General features: G+C 42.4%; 1 protein-coding gene across 1 annotated transcript in view; it reads left to right on the top strand.

Annotated features, from left to right (window-relative positions):
* Window positions 1-19,397, top strand: part of NSD2 (nuclear receptor binding SET domain protein 2) — a 2,565,963-nt gene that overhangs the window by 405,586 nt on the left and 2,140,980 nt on the right. The window contains exon 3 of the mRNA XM_044062294.1: window positions 1,443-1,593. Coding sequence (XP_043918229.1) covers window positions 1,443-1,593 — 151 coding nt within the window. The remainder of the gene's footprint in view (window positions 1-1,442; window positions 1,594-19,397) is intronic.

Genomic DNA, 19,397 nt, shown 5'->3' with positions numbered 1-19,397 from the left:
ATCTCTTTTTTTATCCAACACTTTTCACCTCCAAAACACTCTTCGGATACTGTTCCTTCAGGATAATGCCTATGCCTTTTCTCCTCCCATCCACACCATGATAAAACAATTTTAACCCGCCTCCGATGCACCTAGCCTTGCTTCCCTTCCATCTGGTTTCTTGCACACACAATAGAGCAACCTTCCTTCTGTCAATCTTATCAGCTAGCTGTCTCCCTATACCAGTCACACTGCCAACATTCAAAGTTCTGACCTTCACTGTCACAGTCCTAGCCTTTACCTGCCTTCCACCTCTTCTCCTTCTGTTCATACTTTCATTAAATGTTGCAAGGTGGATGAATCCATGGCCAGTGTGGGCTTTGCTAGGTTTATCCTGCATTGATTTGTGCCTTCCTCCTCCCAGTCTTCATCTTGAGCTCTTGTACCATCCCTTGGGTGAAGAATACACAACAGTGATATGGAAAGACATAGTACAGTTGTGTAAAGTTTTACAGCAGCACATGTCCTCTTCACTGTTGCAGTATTTGGTCCTTATGTCCTTCCTCTTCTGTTCTGACTCTTGCTGTGTTTTCTAGTTGACGTCCTGGCCGAGGGGCCTTTTTTCCTTTTAGTTTTTCTTCTGGATTCTTGCGTTCCCTTTTTTCTCCTGACTGTTTTCTGTTCCTCCTGGGCTTTCATTTCTGTGTCCATACATCACCTTTATGCCCTACATCTTCAATGGGGGGCATGTGTGAGACGTATAGCGCCTGTAAGAGCTGGAAGCTTTAATATTCTGGCCAGACATTGGGCTATCCTTGAGAGGAGATTCATTAGGCAAATACTAGAACAGTGAAAAGAAGGGCATCTACTGTTATGGCAAGATTTTGCACAAATGTACTTCATATTGCTGTGCGTGGGGAAAAATGTGACACTTATTTACATTTCTTACAAGTAAGTATCTTTGCATTCATTTATAATGCGACTGATTATTTGCCTTCATAAGCTTTTGACTTGTAATATGAATGCAAAGATAAAGTAGAAAATAGAAGTTGATGGTATTTACTAAGTTGCTTTTAAATAGTGTTTTTCCCTTCAAAATCCATGTTTTGGCTTATAGTAATTTGTTAGCTACATTTTCCTAAAATTTGAAACTCAACTAGGACACTGCAATTCTCCAAGTGACCTACTGTTTTTAATACCTAGCCATATACGAGGGTCAGTGCATTTTAATGGATTTTGTTTTTTATAACATGCCATCAACTTATACATAAGGTTGACTTGTATTTGTACAAGAGTGTCTCCAGTGCTTATTTTTCAGTTATGCTTCAGGATCCACTTCATCAGGTATAGTAAGAGAACTCCCTACAGGAGGGGTTTACATTTGTTCTTATAAATGTTTTGTAAGTGCTTTTATTACAAAAGGCTTCAGAATGACCTGATAATGTGTGGCCGTTTGTTTACAGGTTGCCGCTGAGGCAGTAGACTGCCAAACTGATGGTGAGCCCCTGAAGTTCAATGTCTGTGATGTTGTCTGGTCTAAAGTCTCTGGATACCCCTGGTGGCCTTGCATGATTACATGTGATCCTTTGATACGCAGTCACACAAAGCTGACAGGTAAATATAAGGCATCTTACTTGATCGTAAGGGGGGGGGCTTTGATTTAAAAAAAAAAAAAAAAAAAAAAAAAAAACACACACTAAATGGAGGGATAGATTGCTAATTTGTGTATTGTTTACTTTTGGGTCTGATGCCAGTATGGATTTTCCTGTCTTGTACACCTTTTAACTGTCTTGCAAGATGAGAAAAGAATAAATTCATTGAATCAGTAGCTTGAAGTTTGTAGGCTGTGATCTGTTCGTATTTGCACCTTTCTTAGAACAAATACATTTCCTTGGGCTCTGTTAGAATAAGTGGTTTGTACAGCATCTTACTGCTTGGTATTAAAAAAGTGTTCCAGGTCTGCCATTTCAGCAATATAATCAGAATGAGTCATCGTTATTAAGAGTTCTACACTGGGCAGGTTACAGGGTGTATTTTACCCTGGAAATAGGGCCAACATTTTTCAGCTGTTAAGAATGTTCAGTGTTCCCAGTATTGCTTGCTTTCGTTTGTTCTTTCTTTTCTTTTTCTAGCGGTAATAATGTTTCTGGAATTTGATTAGCAAAGGTTTTAAACAGTTTACTGATGAATGAAATACCTTGTTCATTGTATAGCTCACAGTTGCCATAATAACGCTTGGAACTTCTGCAGCTGAAGGCCTGGGACTGGCCCAACTTCTGATACTTGTCACTGTTATGGGATGGCTGGATGCCCTTCCTAGCAGCACTTGAGGACACCAGTAAAAGTGGTAATCTGCTTGTGCAGTTTTCATTTCAGTTCTTTCTTGCCATAATTTGCTCAAGATTTTGTCCTGAAAGCATAGTCTTTTTATGCTCAGCTTCCCAGTTTGACTTTTAATTAGCCCTTTTGGGGAACAATTCGTATCTAGTTTTTGTATTAGTTTTAATCTTAGTAGGACTAGCTCTTAGAAATTGAGGCAAATGTCATTGTTGAGGATGTTAAATGTATTTTATGAAGGAAGCAAATCCTCAACAGACTTCAGAGCAAGAGTTGCTTTTTCTCTCCCGAGACCTGAGCATGAAGTCTCAGATTGTCCCTATTGTGTCGGATCACCAGAAGGTGTCCAAAGAGGGTAAAACCTTAGGGACTGCGTTAGACAACATTCTTGTGTTTTGAGACTCATAGAATTGGCTTAATTGGCTGTGAACACTGTTGAAAAGAAGGAAACACTTCAAGCACATTGAAGAGGAGTCCTTCCTGTACTGAAGAGCATTGGATATGGTGAAGTGCTTTTGCAATCCACAAATATGGCATCTTCTTTGCCTGAGACCCCTTCTGAAATCAATTAACTAGGATGGTAGCACATCCTCCTACCAGAATGCTTCCATTAGTCTGGGTGCCTTTTTATGTTCTGGTTCTGATGCCATGTTACTATATCTGGGCTAGTAAAGACAATATTCTCTTCCTCCTTGCCTGTGAGGATGTCAGTTGTTCCAAGAGGAAGAGTGGGATCAGTATCTCACCTTCACGTGAAGGCCTCTCAAGGCTGTTACTTTCCCAATTTGCCATACTAAACAGTCAAGAAAAAAACTCATATGTCTGCTATTTTTGCACAGCATAAGCTTGCCATTTTGGCACCGCATAAGCTGGGCTGGCAGTCATAGCATGATTTGTCAAGCTTCCTCTCAGGATGTTATGAGATTTATTTATATTTCTGAAGTCTGTTCTGTTCTCCTGACAAATGTTAGTGTCAGAGGTCCAGTCTCAAAAATGGGGAAAGCCACTAGCCATTCCTGCAGTAATTTAATCCTTGAATGTACTTTTATGAATTGCACCCTTAGTGTTGTATTCTGAATCCCCTGCCTTCTGGAAATTTGACCTATTTTGCTGGGTTGATGGGGCCTTCAGATGTCTTTATTCAACCTTTATTTATTTTTTTATTGATTCGGCTGTGGTCATTGGATTCCAGTGAGGGACTGATGGTTACTCTGGCCAGGAATGCTCTTAATGATGGGGATAATTTTCATTTGATTCCAGGAAAGAAAATTACATCTCTGCTCTACTGGTCTTCAGGCCTTTAATTACCAGTACCGTGTGGTGAAGTACTAGGGGACTCCCCTACTCAGCACTCTTCCAAATGCCTCCTCCACAAAACTTTCCCTCTTAAGGAATAGGGTGCTGTTTAGGCCTCTTTGTAAAACAGTGGTAGGAAATCACTCGACACATGGATTCTTCAGGTTTTAAGGTAGTGATGCAGACACAAACTCAAGATGACTAAAAGTCTCTGGTTTCCCTGTGATTCCCAGGTACCAGACACCTAGCCCAGACCTGATAGGATATTCATGTTTAGAGCACCAAAAGCTAAAGGACAACTCGACTTCTATTCCAGATGGTTCCTTGTACCAAAAAAAGGCATGTGGAGATCTGCCGTGGGCCTTTTCAAGACTCAACATTCTAAATTCTGTTCTCTCTTTTATAAAACCTATCAATGCAGGACCCTCTGTCCGATGTTCATCAGGTTTCATTGTTGCAGTTATTACTCTTGGGTAATCCTGCTGGCAGGCTACCCGCAGTTGGCCTGATTTCCAAAGTCTTGGTCCGGCATCGGTTGCTGACTCCTCTTCCCTGACGTCAGTGCACCAGGGATATAAAACATGCAGCTAACACCATTTTCTTCAGTTTTTCTTGCCCCAGATGTCAGGTACCCCCAAAAGGGTAGGCTAAATAAATTAAATTATGCCAATAATCATGCATGTAGTAAAGTAAACATTTCCTTCATCTACAAGCAAATACACCACATAGGTTGTATAGAATAGAGAAGTACAGGTAAGACCCAGCAAAAGAAAGGGGGATGGTTGGGGGGGGGGGGTAACCTGGACTGCAACAATGAATACACTCTAACATCTACATTTATGGTGGGTACACAACTGTACTATGTTCATAGTGTTTCACTGTTGCAGTCCTTACTCTTGGGTTGAATCCCAATGCTGAGGTTGGGTGTCTGGGCTAAATACGATTAGGAGAGGCTGAGGCCCTGCAGAACTGCAGTGGCAAAGCCTGCTCTGGATTTAGAGTAGAGTGGTAAGTGGTAGTGCTTTGTAAAAGTGTGCATTGAACTCCAAGTTGCAGCCTCTAAGATGTCTTTGGTTGGTACTCATCTGAGGGAAGGCTGCTGAAGTGGCTGCTTCTCTGGTTGAACGTGGCCTAATGCCCTTAGGCACTGATTTGCCATGCTGAGAGTAGCAGAAACAAATGCAATGGCCTATTCATTATTAAAGTCTGTTTTGAGATGGCCTTTCCTTGTGATCCTGCAGCATATGCCACTAAAAGTTGCTCAGTCTTTCTGAAAGCTTTAGTTCTGTCCAAGTAGAATCGTAGCTGTCTGTGTTTGTCCAAAGAATGCAGAAGTCTCAGCCTTGTTCTTTAGGTTTGGATAAAAAGGTAGGCAAGTGAATGGTTTGGTTAAGGGCCACACTGGACACCACCTTAGGCATAGATGTAGGGTTCGTCCTTGGAGAAACCCTGTCTGGATGGAAAATAATAAAAGGTTCCACAGCCATGAGTGCCTGTAACTCAGACTCGTCTTGCAGAGGTTATTGTTAGGAGCGGAGCTGTTTTCCAGGATAAGAATTTTATATCCGCTGTTGAGGCTGGCTCAGAAGGAGGCAGTGTGAGTTTTTCCAAGACATAATTGAGGTCCCATGCAGGTATTGGTGCTGTCCTTGGAGGTCTTATGTTTTTGGCCCCTCTGAGGTACTGCCTTATTAAAGAATGAGAAGATAGGTGGTTCCGTATTGTAATGGGCTGAAATGGCAGAGGCATGAATCTTAAATGATGAAAAGGATAGGCCTTTGTCCAGCATCTCAGTTAAGTATTGGAAAATTTGAGAAATATTTGGTACAAATGTGTCAATTCCTTGTTCCTTGTTCCAAGCACAGAATCTCTTCCATTTTTTCTGCGTAAGATTTTCTGGTACTTGGCCTCCTGGCCTCCAAAAATAACATCCATCACAGCTTTCGAGAGAGGTGTGTTCTGAATGTCTACACTATCCGCCATGCTGCCAGATTTAAGATCCTGGGTTAGCTGTGCAGGATCTAATTGTTTTGTTGGGTCAGTGTGTGAGAAATCTGAGGCAATGTCCAGGCTGGACCTTGAGACAAGTTCTTTAGGATTGGGTACCAGTGCTGGCGTGGCCAGTCTGGGGCAATCAGTATCATTTTTGGAGTACCTTGTGGAGGAGAAGCAGTGGAGGAAAGTTATATACTGTTAGGTTTTTCCAGCTGAAGGACAGGGCATCCACTTTCCATGCTTGCTTGGGATAAGACCTTGTGCAGAATCTCTGTAGTTGGCAGTTGTGAGGGGAGGCAAATAGATCTATGTCTGGGCATCCCCATTTCCTTATGCTGAAGTCTTTTAGATCCAGTTTCCACTCGCGGGGATCCATGGCATTTCTGCTTAGTTCGTCTGCCAGAGTATTTATTTTTCCTGGCAGGAATTGTGCTTGCAGGTGACCTTCATAAGTCAATGCTGTGTCCCACAAAGTCATGGCTTGTCTGCAGAGGGGGTAGGAATGTGTGCCTCCCTGCTTGTTTATGTGCCACATGACTGTAGTATTGTGAGTCTTTATCAATAGTTGTCCTGGATGAAGTAGATCCTTAAAAGCTGTCAGGGCATTCTGAACAGCTAGCATCTCTGATTGGTATGAAGATGCATCTGGCTTGCCGGCCATGTGCCCTGAATACATTTTCCTGTCATGTGGGCCCCCTAGGCATAATCTGATGCATCCATTGTTAGTGTCTGCCTGGCTGTGGGTAAAGTGAATGGCTGTCCCTTGTTGTGGTGACAGGCCTGTGCCCACCATCGAAACTCTTGTTGCAGGCAGGGAATGAGGGTAATCAATGTTTCCAGGCTGTGGGTATGTTGAGTCCAAACACTTTTTAGATACCATTGTAGTTTTTTTCATATGCAGTCTGGCATATGGAATTAGCAGGATGCCATGAAGCCCAAAGCCTGCGCAATTTTTCTTGCAGATAACTGGGTCTTTGCTGCCAACATTTTGAAGAAAGAAATCAGTTGCCTTTGTCTGGCGTGAGATAAGCTATCTGGGCAGTTGTATTTAAGCTTGCACCCAGGAATATTATCTCTTGAGAGGGTACTAGTTTTGATTTTTTTTTCGTTTACTTTCTACCCTAGGCAAATTAGTAATACTATTTTTAAAAACGCCAGATGCTTTAGTAGAATGTCCTTGTTCTCTGCTTGAATAAGGCAGTCCAAGTAAGGATATATTTGAATTCCTCTTTGTCTGCAAAATGCAATTACTGGTGCCAGGCATTTTGTGAAGACCCTGGGTTCAGTAGATAAGCCAAAGGGCAGTGCAGAGAATTGGTAGTGCATTGAGCCAGCTATGAATCTGCGGTATCTTCTGCAATATTGTCTGATTGGGACATGCAGGTATGCCACTTTTAGGTCCAAAGTTATGAGCCAAGCCTTCTTGCCCAGCATGGGCAGTAGCTGCTGCAGTCAACATTTTGAATTTTGGAACGTCCAGAAAGGTGTTTAGACAGGTCTAGTATTGGTCTCCAGGCTTTGTCCTTTCTGGCACCAAGAAAAGTCTCCAGTAAAATCCTTTTCCCTTCTCTTGTGTTGCGTGCTGAATGGCCCTTATGTCCATGAGGGATGAAACTTGCTTTTGTGCCTCTGCCCATTGATTGTGTGGCAGGTCTGGCATACCTTTTGCCCTTGGCAGAGTATGAAAGTGGAACCTGTAGCCCTGAGATACTAAGTTCAAGACCCATTTGTCCTGGGCGATCATGTGCCAATTTTGTGAAAAAGTGCTAGTTTTCCCTCTAAGGGTGCTGCCAGAAGATAAGTGCTTGGTTCTGGCAGAGGAAAGTCTTTGGGACTGTTTCCTGTATGGCTGTGATTTGTCTTCTCCGCTTTTGGAGGTAGAAGCACCCCATTATTTAGGCCTGTATGAGGCTTGTGGCTGGGATCTGCCTCTGGGGTGTCTATATCTGCCTCTCTGTGGCCTGTCTGACATTGGAAAAAAACAGTTCTGTGTAGGCCAGTTCCTGCTAAATCTGGGTGGCTGCACCTGTAAGAAATCCTTAACTGTCTGCATAGATTTCGCTTTGTTCTCCATTTTCTTCAGCACCTCTTCTGCTTTAACACCCAAGTATCATGCTGTAATGGAGCATCTAATAATTTTGCTTTAACGTGATCAGGCAGATTCTGTTCCTTTAACCAAGCATGCTGCCTAACGACAGAACCCATAACAGTGGCCCTGCAAGAGGCCTCCAGAGAATCAAAACCACTTTGCAAAGTATGCTTTCCCACTTGTTAGTTGCATGCAATAAATCCTGCATTTCTTTGTTTTCTGCACATTCAGAATCTGTTAACATTTTCTGTTTAAGCAGTGACCAAGTATTGCTGATATTTAAGCATATGAAATTGACAATTTAAAGCCCTCACAGCCAAGGTAGCAGAAGTGTAAACCTTTTTCCCCATCTGTCCAGTGCCCTTGAATCCCTATCAGAGGGGATAGGGTTTTTTGCAGTGGAAGCCTTGACCCCTTTGGGACCCTGAGAAATAGTTTCTGGGTCAGCAGCAGGGTTTTTATAAAGAAATTTATGTGAATCTGGAACTTTGTAGTATCTGTCTGGCTTAACAGGTGCAAGGGGTAAAGAGTCAGGGGACAGGCCAGATTCTGAAAATACATCTACAATGTCTAAAACAGGAGGGATAGCAAGAGGGATGTGGTAAGGTAGTAAAAGAAAATCTAAGCCTTTTTTTAGTTTGAGTAGTCTTTGCTCTCCCAGTGGAAGTGCTCCCGCATGGTATGCAGGGATTCCCCAAAAGAAAAATCCTCAGGAGGGGAGGCTGAAGGGATAGATTCTTCAGCATCGGAATCCTCGTAGGGAGAGAGAGAGAGAGAGTATTCTTGGTCAGAAGAGCCAGAGGAAATGGAAACCTGATCTGAACATTCATATTCAGTCTCTTGCCTAGGCCTCTTCTCAGGAGGGGGATGGGAACCCCTGATCAAAGTAATTAGGTCTTCGGCCATTTTGAGCATCTGTTTTTTAGGCATGGAGGCCTGTCCATGGGCTTGCTGCACTTGTTTCTTTGTCTTTAGTGATGCTTTATTCTTTGCCTTTGGAGCTTTAGTCGGGTTTTATATATAATTGTGTAGGCCTGAAAACACCATCAGAATCCGATGCCTGCTCAGTGGCTCTGTACCCATCTGAGGGGATATTTTCCTAGTGTACAGTACCTTGAGTTTCCAGAGGCCTAGTCTGCTCCACGTGGGAGTCTGAAGCGGCCTGCAGCTCTGAGGTAGCGGGCGTCAGGGTCTGCAAAAGCACCTCACTGAGAACCGGCGACTGGCTTAGAAGCCTCGTCAGTTTTCGACCTCTGATGCCTGTCCTTTTCCTTTTCCTTGTGTTTCTTGTGAATTGCGGTAGTCTGATGGCTATCCAACGACCTTGTATAATTAAATCTTCAGCCAAAGTAATGAAATGCAAAATTGTACCGACGCTTAATAATTCGTTGGTTAAATATAGCACAAAATCTTCAATTAGCTAAGTCGTGATGAGGGCCTAGGCAAGGAATACAATAAGAATGGAAGTCCTTATGAGGTATTTGCTTCCCACAAGAAATACAATTAACTTTTTCTGACATCGGTCTGGAGCAAGAAAAAAAGTTTCCTCAAACGGGGTACTTTTCATTAAATGAAGACTTCGGATCTGAAATTCTAACACGAAAATCTCAGGAGTCTGCTTACCGGCACTTGCAAACTGCTGCTTCTTCGGGCACCGCTCTGCAAGAAAGACTGAAGAAAATGGTGGCGGCTGCAACTTTTATACCCCTGGCACACTGATGTCAGGGAAGAGGCGACAGCAACCGACGCTGGACCAAGACTTTGGAATTCAGGCCGACTGCGGGTAGCCTGCCAGCAGGATAACCCAAGAGTAATGACTGCAACAATGCCCCTGTACTAAGCCTGAATAGTTATGTATCTCAATACTTCGCTCTTCCTACCCCTTCTACTCAACAGTAATTCCTTCCTTATTAACCATAATACTATTTCTCTCTAGGACATCTTGATTGTACTGGCATGCTATGTTATGCCTATATTCTGCACTGCTGAATTTATTGTAATCTGTAATATGCATTGTAAATATGATTTTTGTTTAATGTTTCTTTGTTATCTTGTTAATTTCATTGTTCTATCTTGGAGCTTATCTCCCCGGGCCTCTTCTGAAAATGGACATGTATCCAGTTAGACTAGCCCGGTCAACAAATGTAAAATAAAATAAAGATTAGATGCGCCAGCTGCATTTTCCATATGTTTAGGCTTGTCTTTTTCTTGCTGTTTCCACCAGTGCCCGTTATCCCTCGGATACTACAGAATGGAAAGGTTTTGCCCAAGCTACAGTGTTTCTACCTCATGCAGAGTTTAAGGTCAGAGTCTGCCACCCCAGCATATGGACTTTACACAAAACGGGGAAACTGATTACACCCCAGCCTGCGAGCCTTAAGGCTTGACAGCATGGATAATCTGACACTGTTTCCTTTAGGCATATTTTCAGAAGATGTGCTTTCCTGCCTAAGAGAGGCTAGGAAAGCAAATTCAAGAAAGTCGTACCGAAGTAAAAGATATTTTTACTGTCTGGGTTAGTCCCACTGGTCTAGTGCCCCCTCGTTAGAGACAAGAGGAGGTATTTGTACTAGTAGGGGATGTTTGGCCAGCGTATCATGAAATTTCTCAGATGTGCCCTCCACCACCACCAAACAGCTTCTGTGCCCTTGATACTAACGTTATTTCACTAGTCACTGCATCATGACCACCGTGTGTGTGTGTGTGTGTGTGTGTGTGTGTGTGTGTGTGTGTGTGTGTGGCCAACACCTAATCTAGCATGGAAACAGTGACCTGGTTATCTGTCTACTCCTCCTCCAGGCACTATTATCTGGATATTGCAACTTGGGCCAGGGTAGGATTTGTCATGACCATTTTGCAAGCCGTGCTGTAACCAGCTGTTCAGGGCTGGATATTCAGTGATCTGTTGGGAGTCTTCACAAGGGTTTTCAGAGCAACAGTGGTAGGTTGCAGTTAACATGGTACAGCTGTATTAAGAATGTACTTTAATTGTATATATTATTGTGTGTTCACTGTGACAGTATCAGATCCACCCTTTTCTCTGTCCCCTCCTTTTGTGGGCAACCTTGGATTGGGTGGGTACTCAAGTTGTTCTTTGCCAAGTGCTGCAGTAGCCTTGACTATATATATGGGTTCTATCCTGCTAAGGTTACAACAGCTGGCCACTTTTCTGCTGTTGAAGAGGGCATTACTTTCGAGGATCAGCTGTTGGCTTGTGCTCTTACTTTGCTGGACATACGTTCCCTTTGGGGAAAAAACTTGCACATTAAAAATTTCCTGTTATTTTTAAGCTAGGAGTTTTTAATGTACTGTCACAAGACTTCACTGTACTTTTTAAAGAGGAGTGTACTTTTTCCCTTTCAGTTTAAAAATTTAATGAAAAACAATTTTTTCTTTGAGTACACTGTTCAGATACCTTGTCATCACTCAAAAATAAAATAAAGTGCTTTTTAGTGTGTGTGTGTGTGTGTGTGTGTGTGTGTGTGTGTGTGTGTGTGTGTGTGTGTGTGTGTGTGTGTGTGTGTGTGGTGACTTAAATTTTACTCGCTGATGCTGCTGCTTTTCCCAGGTTGGTCATTCTAGAAACAAGCAAACAAAAAATAATTAATTGAGCAAACAGCCATTGCCTCCACAGCAGGCTAAGCAGATTGCTATGGCCACAGGTGAGCAGCCCTTCTGTGGCCATAGCTTATTCCTTAGACCTCATCTTTCACCCCAGATTCCTCTGGTGTAACACTTACAGCCACTATGAATTGGGTGTTAGCCATGTTCTCTGCAGATGTTGCCTTTAGTGGCAGCAGGGAGCCAGTTTTGTCAGTTCTGGCAGAGGGAACAAAAGACTTCCCTGTTTAGTCAGAATGTTGTGCACTTCCCTGGGGAAACTGCTGCTGCCATTAATAACATTGTCTAATTTTTCCTGTCAAAACAGAAAACTAAAGTATGTACTCCTCAAATTTCCTTAGACAGGAATAGTTCACTAGGTCTGGCTCAGGGTTTAAGGCTACTGATCCTCCTTGTAAAGTAGTATCTCTTGCTTTTACCTCTAACTACTTTTTCTGAAGAGATTCAATATTCTGAATGTGGACAAAAAGACGAAATTACAGCTACAAGGTTTTCTCCTTGGTTGTCTGATTCTGACTCTGAGTAGACTTTGGTTTCTGATTCTCCCTGTGGGGCTCTCTTTCTGAGACTTTTTCCAGAATGTGCTGGTGTTTTCAGTGGGAGAACACCTATGTTTCTTTGTCCCGAAGTTTCTTTGAGCTGTCAGAAGTAATTTGCAGAACTTGCACCCACTCCATTATCTCTGGAGGATCTTTGTGTTTCTGCCTGCACGTTTCCTGATGGTCATCCTGCTGCCCCTAAAAAGGCAGAATATACAAGGTTCTTCTGTCTTAGGCTTCTGGGGAGTGTATAAAAGCTTGACTCAGCTGTAGCTTTAGTTAACTTGTGTTTAGCTGTAGATGGGATCCTACTCTTTCTGACAAGGATGTCATGATTACAGATATGTATGGTAAAAGTGTATGCTTCTGAAACTTTGATTTGAATTGTCAGGCTCCTATCATAAAATGAATTCTTAATTATGGAAGTATGAGGTACGTTTTGTCTCGTGTGGAAAAATCTGCTTTAAATTTAGTGTCTTCATTTCACAGGGTGTTGTATGACTCTGTTTAATACTACTTCCGTGATAATGACCACGGTACTGTTTTGATGAGATTTACCTGGCTGTATTAAAAATAAAATTTTAATTTCTCCTTTGGATATAGATTTTTTTTTGGTTCCCATGCTGCAGCTGTGTTCTTGGAGGCGTTTGGGACTGGCTGTTCCCACCCTTGGGTGGTGCCACTTGCTGATGCCCTTATAGATCTGGGTGGTTCAGGGGTGTGGAGTTATCCTGATGTGGTGCAGCCAATCCCTAGAAAACCTAATTTAAGGTCTTGGTCACCCCCAAGAATGGAACATTGAAGCAGTGACCCCCCCCCCCCCAGTAGATACCATGGTTATGGTGGCAGCCACCAAGAAGGAGCTCTCTGAAGATAGCACATCGGTCCAACCCCCTAACTGGGAGTCAAGGGTGCTAAGCTGGTTGGGGAAACTGACTTGTGCTTCAGCAGCTTTTGCACGTAGTGAGTGCTGATCTGACTTGACCAAATGATAAGTTCCTAGAGGGACATTACCAAGGAGGTTACCAAATCATTCTCTGGTAACTCACCAGTGGACATCCAGAAAATGATGAGTCAAAATTGTCCATCTTAGTCTGTGTCAAATGTATCGACACATCTGCTGTCTAGCACAATTGATATGGCTAGAGCAGCAGGCACTGGCATCTCCATCTGCTGATATGCCTGGATGCGATTGTGCATGGTCTTTCCTCAACTCTTCTTTTAAATAGCTCAGCACTGCTTTTTGGACCAGTGGGTAAAGAGACTCTTGCTAGGAAGTAAGTAAGGGCAGGAATACAGTATCTGCTGTTGGGATCTGCATCTCTACCCTCCGAGGACCTTTTTGTAGGAATCGTTGGGGGGGGGGGGGTTCAGAAAATCTTTGAGCTCTAACCAAGCCACTTCTGTAGACAGATGACCTTGAGATATGGGGAGGGGGAGCACATCTCCCTATGGGCAAATGTGAGCTGCAGAGAGTCAAGGATTTCTAGGTCCATTCATGGAGAAATCCTACTTGTGCTTCTGAAGAATTGCCCGATTGCTGCACTCTGGAGACTGGTTGGAGGGGCGTGTTTGTCCCTGCACCCTCAAGCCTGTCAGGACATCACACAAGATACATAGGTGCTGAGGATAATCACCACAGGTTATGCTCCCCCCCCAAAGGAAAAGGACTCCAGTCATTCCACCCATTTAGATGGAATCCACAACTCCAGAAGTTTCAGAGCTGTTGGAAAAAAGTACTCCAGCAGTTCCCCCATACATTTGGAATCTGGATTCCTTTCACTTGGGTCAGTCACCGTGGGAATGCTGTAGTCCACCATTGGAACCTGGGTTTTCCATATGCCTTTCCTTTCATACCCTTGATTTTGGTTCATTCAGAAAGTCAGGTGGTGCAAAGTCAATTTAATACTTTCCCTATTTTTGCACCCTTCCTCTGTTATTTAATACATCCACCCAAGATGCTGGGATCCTACCTGGATATTTTGAGTCACACTTCTGGGTAGCCTCGCCTGGGTATGGTAGCCTTGAAGCTAACCACTTGGTTCCTCCAATTTTGATTATGGCCAGATATGCCTTGGTGTCCTCTTCAGTGGTCCACATCTTAACTAATTAAAAAACAAATGTCAGGTTTATTTTTGCAAGTGGAAAATATTTTTCTGCATTGACACATTCTAAAAGAATAAATCCTGTTTCAGCTCCTCTTTAATCCTGTTTTGGATGACTTTTGTGATCTCTTCTGAAAAGGCTTCAAATTTTGAACGATTCAGGTTGAGTTAGCCGTTTCCAGTTGACACAGGCAAAATCTAACACCGGTCGCTTCCATAAAGATTTCACAAGCCTCCAGTAAGGGGTCCTCTCGCTCTATGGGATACTGTCCGTGGGATATCACGATTACACTACAGGTTTTAACAGTTTCCTCCTAAACCCGCAGCCACAGTGGATTTAAGATCATTTTTTGTGGCTGTTAATTCTGTGTAGAGGATCTGAGTTACAAGCCTTGTTTTGCAACCACCTTCCGTAAGGACAGGGTCACCTTAAAGAACAAATTCTAATTTCCTTTCGAAGGTGGCATCTGAAATGAACATTAACCAGTCTGTTGGTGTACTGATATACTTTCTGAACATTTCCAGTAAAGGAGTGTACACTTTATTTACACAGGCTAGAGACAAAGTCTGATCAGCTGTTTTGTTGACCACTTTTGGCCTTGTAGAAGACAGTATATCCAAAGTTGTGTTTTGTTTGCTTTCTTGATTGCATAATGTTAGTGTATGAAAAGCTGAGTTTCTTTACATAAACCAGAGACCCATTCTACAAGGGAGGTAGCTATTTCTGCGGCTTTTCTATGCAGAGTTCCTGGTGATGAAATGATTGCATCAGCAGCTTGGTCTACTGTTCACACATTTTTCTCACTACAATCTCTGTGCGCAGTCCAGGTCCTGTAGATCCTTTGGCTGCATCATTTTTGAATATCCTTCCTTGATACCAGCCAGGTGTTTTTGATAGCTTGTGAATCTGTCACAAAGTTTGAATGAGACAAAGATGGGCAAAATCATATACAAAAGTTAATGTATTTGCCATAATGGTAGGTCTGTGTTTTGTTTTTCACCATTTCAACATTATTCTCCTTCCCCCAGAGAAAATTATCACCTGCTGCTGTTTGGAAAGAATGAACTTCACCAGGAACTTTGTCCATTGAGCATTCTTGGTTGCGGTTTCATTTCTGTTTTTTTTTTTTTTTTTTCTAAACCTGTATTATAAGCTAAACTGTTTTATACTGTATTTTGAATAATTTATTTGTTGTGAATAGCCAAACTCTGAGCTAGTGTTTGAAACAGATGGAATTATGGGTAGAGGAATAGTAAAGAGCTCTGGATCCACAGCTTCCAAAAAGTTGCTGAGATCTGTTAACCCAAAGGTTGAACTACACGAAGATGAGGTAATACTGATCTAGTGTTACAGTAAATGCATAACTTTTGTTTTACTGTTTGTCTTTCGGCTTTTCCCGGTTAGGGGTCGCCACAGTGGAACTCCGGTTCGCTAATGATTGGCAGTTTTTTTTATGGTGTCGAGTTGCCAGCTCGATGCCCAACCTTCAACAAAGGCACGCCCATTCAACGCATGTCTTTCGAACGTCCACTCTACCGCGGGGAGGACATGCAGACTCTACACAGAAGGAACTCCCAACCCAAGCTGAAGATCTAACGGGAGAACCTCTTGCTATATTTTCAAAATATCAGGAATCTCACTTGAGTGAGAGAGCTCTTACATAATGGGATGAGATATTTCAGGATTAGAACCCTGAACACCATCCCACTACCTACCCGCCTTAGTCCTTTGAGCCACAAAATCTGCTACAATAAACAGCCAGTGCAAGACTTGAACCCAGGACCATGCACCCCATACACAGTGATTTACCACTAAGCCATGCCAGATGCAACAAGCTGGGGTTCAAATGTCTTTCCTAACTCCTTCATATAGGATTGTGTTCCTAGGATGTCGGCTAGTTATGTCAGTTCAAAGAGCTTTTCCACAGGAAAAAGTAGATCTATATTTAGACCTGCTTCTAAGGGTTTCCACTCAGACTTTGATCATTGTGAGAAAATACCTCAGGGTTTTGGGTCTCATGGCATCTATGATTTTCATTATACCCCTGATAAGACTCCCCGTGAAAAAGCTACAATATCTGAAGTCTGTTTGGTCCCAGTGCCACCAGCCTCTGTCTTTCAAATCCTAGTGCTGGGGTTTGTTGGAAGAGAAATCGGTTGAAGACAGCAAATTTTCTTTAATCCACCCCCACCACCACCACCACTCCAAAACAGTCACCACAGACCCCTCAGATTTTGCTCTGGGAGCAGTTTCAGGAGGGATAAAAGTACAAGTTATGTGGAACACCAAGGGAAAGATGCAAGCATGTAAATATAAATGAAATGCTTGCTCTCTTCAAAGCACTCAACTTGAATCATCTTTTGGTTTCCTGGACCTCTTAAAGTTGCTGTAGACAATACCACAGTCATTTAGTACATCAGCAAGCAAGGGGGAACAAGGTTTGACTAGCTGTGTTGGCTTGGGATATAGTTTCACAGCACAGGCCTGCTGTACAGGCATCCTATGTTCCATTAGAGGAAAGTTGTGTGGCAGGCAATGAGCCAGACAAGGGCAGACCCTCACAAATGGAAATTATATAATGGGGGATCTTCAAAGATATAATCAGTGTGTGGAGAATTCTTCACATACACCTGTTAGTCTCCTTTCTGAGCTATCTGCTGGCAATATTTCTTTAAGAATTCTTGGAAGACAGATGCCTTTTTCTTTGAACAATGTTCATATATGCTTTTCCACCGTTTACCACTGATATTCTGGGTACTTCTGAAGATTGAGGGAATCCCCCAAGATCATTAGTGATTCCCTCCTTGTCAAGGCAGTAGTTCTCCCTTTTGGAAATCGGCAGGGACGATTACTGCAAGCTTCCACACAGAATGGGTCTAATCACACAAGATCAGGGGAGCTGAATACACCCCGACCCCTATCAACTTCAGCTGACTGGATGATAGGATCGTAATTCTCTTTTAGGCACATGTTTTTGGAGGACATGCAACAGGTAGTAATGGAGGCAAGAAAACCTACTGCTAGAAAGTCACATTAGCAAACGGAAAAGGTATTCCTGTTGGTGCCAACAGCATAACCCATTCAGTGCTAGTTGTTTGCTCTCAGTATTTGTGAGTTACTATCATATGGCTTTTCTTACTCAAAGGTTCGTTTGTCTGTCATTTCAGCATGTCTGCCCAAGCATTCTTTTACAGTGCATTCTCATGTCAAAATGTTTTTAAAAGGTTTTATTTATTTTATTTTTTTTTGCATTAGAGGCCTTCAAGAAAACTGGTGCCCCGGGATATTGTCAGATATGCCGACGCTTGTTCAATTTGAACCAGCTAATCTGTTTGACTTGAGATTCTTAACATGAAAAACTTTTACTGATTGCTCTGACCTCTGAAAGAAGAGCATCTAGTTGTAAGCTCTTTATGATGAGTCCTCCCTTTCTTATTTTCCACAGAGACCGTGCCTCTTTGAGTACTAATCTTGTCTAAAGTGTTGTCCAAGTTTACTGAAAACCAATATCCCCATTTTCTTTATGAACCTAAAAATGAAGGAGAAAGGATACTCCATACCTTGCCTTTTCACAGGCAACTCTGATAGTATCTTGACAGAACTGAATATTTCAGGTCTTCAGACTACTCGTTCATTTCTTGTGAAGGTAAGAAGGGACAGCCTGTGTCAAAATGGAGTATTTCTGAGTGGTTGTCTCAGGCTATTATCTTTTTGTTGTACTCAATGCAAAACTATTCTAGGCAGGGTCAAAGCCCACTGTACAAAGGCTTTGGCTTCATCTATGGCTTCTTGGAGAGAGTTGGCTACTAGAAGTGTTCTAGAAGCAGCAGCTTGGTCTTGTATACATTTACAAGGCATTGCGAGCTTGATGCATTCTCTGGTCTTAGCAAAACCTGGTATATACCTATTTTTCAGGGTGTCCTGGACCCTTCCCCTTCCACCTCTCAAGTGTGGTATGCTAGGATAATATTCCTAAGCTAAGGCTAGTGCAGTAGTGATCAGTAGGAAGAGCATAGTACAGTTCTGTAAGCAAACTTACCATAATAGTAGATGTTCGAATAATCACTGCTCTGTAGCTGCGCCTGTCTTGGTTGCAAGAAAGCTCTGTAGGACTTTGCTCCCAGTTCTGTGTTTTAGTCCACTTAGCTCAAACTGACAGACAGTTTGGCCACGTTGGGCTTTGGAAGCTGGCTGTTGTATACTTTGCAGGATATAACCCATATAGCATAGGCTACTGCAGCAGCGATCATTCGAAAATCTACTGTTATGGTAAGTTTACTTGCACAACTGGACTATGCCCTACTGACCACTGCTGCAGTATTCCTCCTTTCCTTATCTTCTCTCTAATTATTATCCCTTTTCTCCTCATGGACTGAAAGGGGTCACTGTTTGCCTCTCTCCCTCTAAGCTGACCAGTTTTAATTTACCTCTCTGGCTTCAGTCTTAATGGCTTGGAGATTGTATGAGGATTTATGGTCATATATCTACTTTTGTGCTGTTATGTTCACAGGCTTGGGTCATATGTTGGTTGCATGGCTCTATGGAAAGATTTTTGCTTTAGAACCTTGGCTGGATGTCAGAGTTATTTGGAGAGATTATCAACAGTTTGTAATACAGCAACAGTGGTTATTAAGACAACTACTGTTGTAAATTCTTCCACAACTGCATTTTTGATCAGTGAGGTGGAATGTGTTTGTCTTAAAAGGATGGATAAACGTGTGTTGGCTGCTTGCTCCCATTGTGTCCGACCTAGAACCTCCATTGCCCAATCTGATCAGTTTGTCTAGGTCATAATCAAGGATTCATTCCCTTGTGTCACTGAGCCTGGGGATATTGGGTACGTTTTTTGCTTTATGGAGTTTGAACAACTGCAGCTTTTACCTGAATTAATATTCCGGGCTTGAGTGAAAATTGTTACAAATACTGTTAATTATGAATTCAGCATTTTAAAAGAAAAATCTTGAATTTATTGCTGCTTAAACCCATTTCTCAGAAACCATATTTAATAAGGCCTTTGTTCATTATGTGAATATGACCAAACCCTTTTTTGTAGCCTTTTTTTCAAAATTAGTATGCCAGTTGCATCCCTTAAATAGGTTGCTTTAAGGAAAGTTTTGCTGTGGTTTATATCAGACTGTACCAACTAGACTGGGTTACAAAAGTTTGTTGCAGTATTTTTAGAAATAGAGACCTCTATTCAGAAATGGTTAGCACTGTGTGGTGGAAGCAAGCTTTTGTGACATGTATAATGCACTGTGATTGCATAACAACTTCGTGCACTTTTACACAATAGTTACAATGTCCACTTTGCATAGGTAAGGTTTCTGCACAAGTATGGCTAGCTAAATGCCCATTTTACTGTGCATCTGTGTACATGTGTATAAAGGTGTGTGTACATGTCTGCACAACCACATGTAAATCTGTAATTACCTTTA

Source organism: Protopterus annectens, chromosome 2.part1 (genome assembly GCF_019279795.1).
Source record: "Protopterus annectens isolate FY-2018-M chromosome 2.part1, PAN1.0, whole genome shotgun sequence".
Taxonomy (NCBI): domain Eukaryota; kingdom Metazoa; phylum Chordata; order Ceratodontiformes; family Protopteridae; genus Protopterus; species Protopterus annectens.
This window is presented reverse-complemented; position numbering and strand designations above follow the sequence as displayed.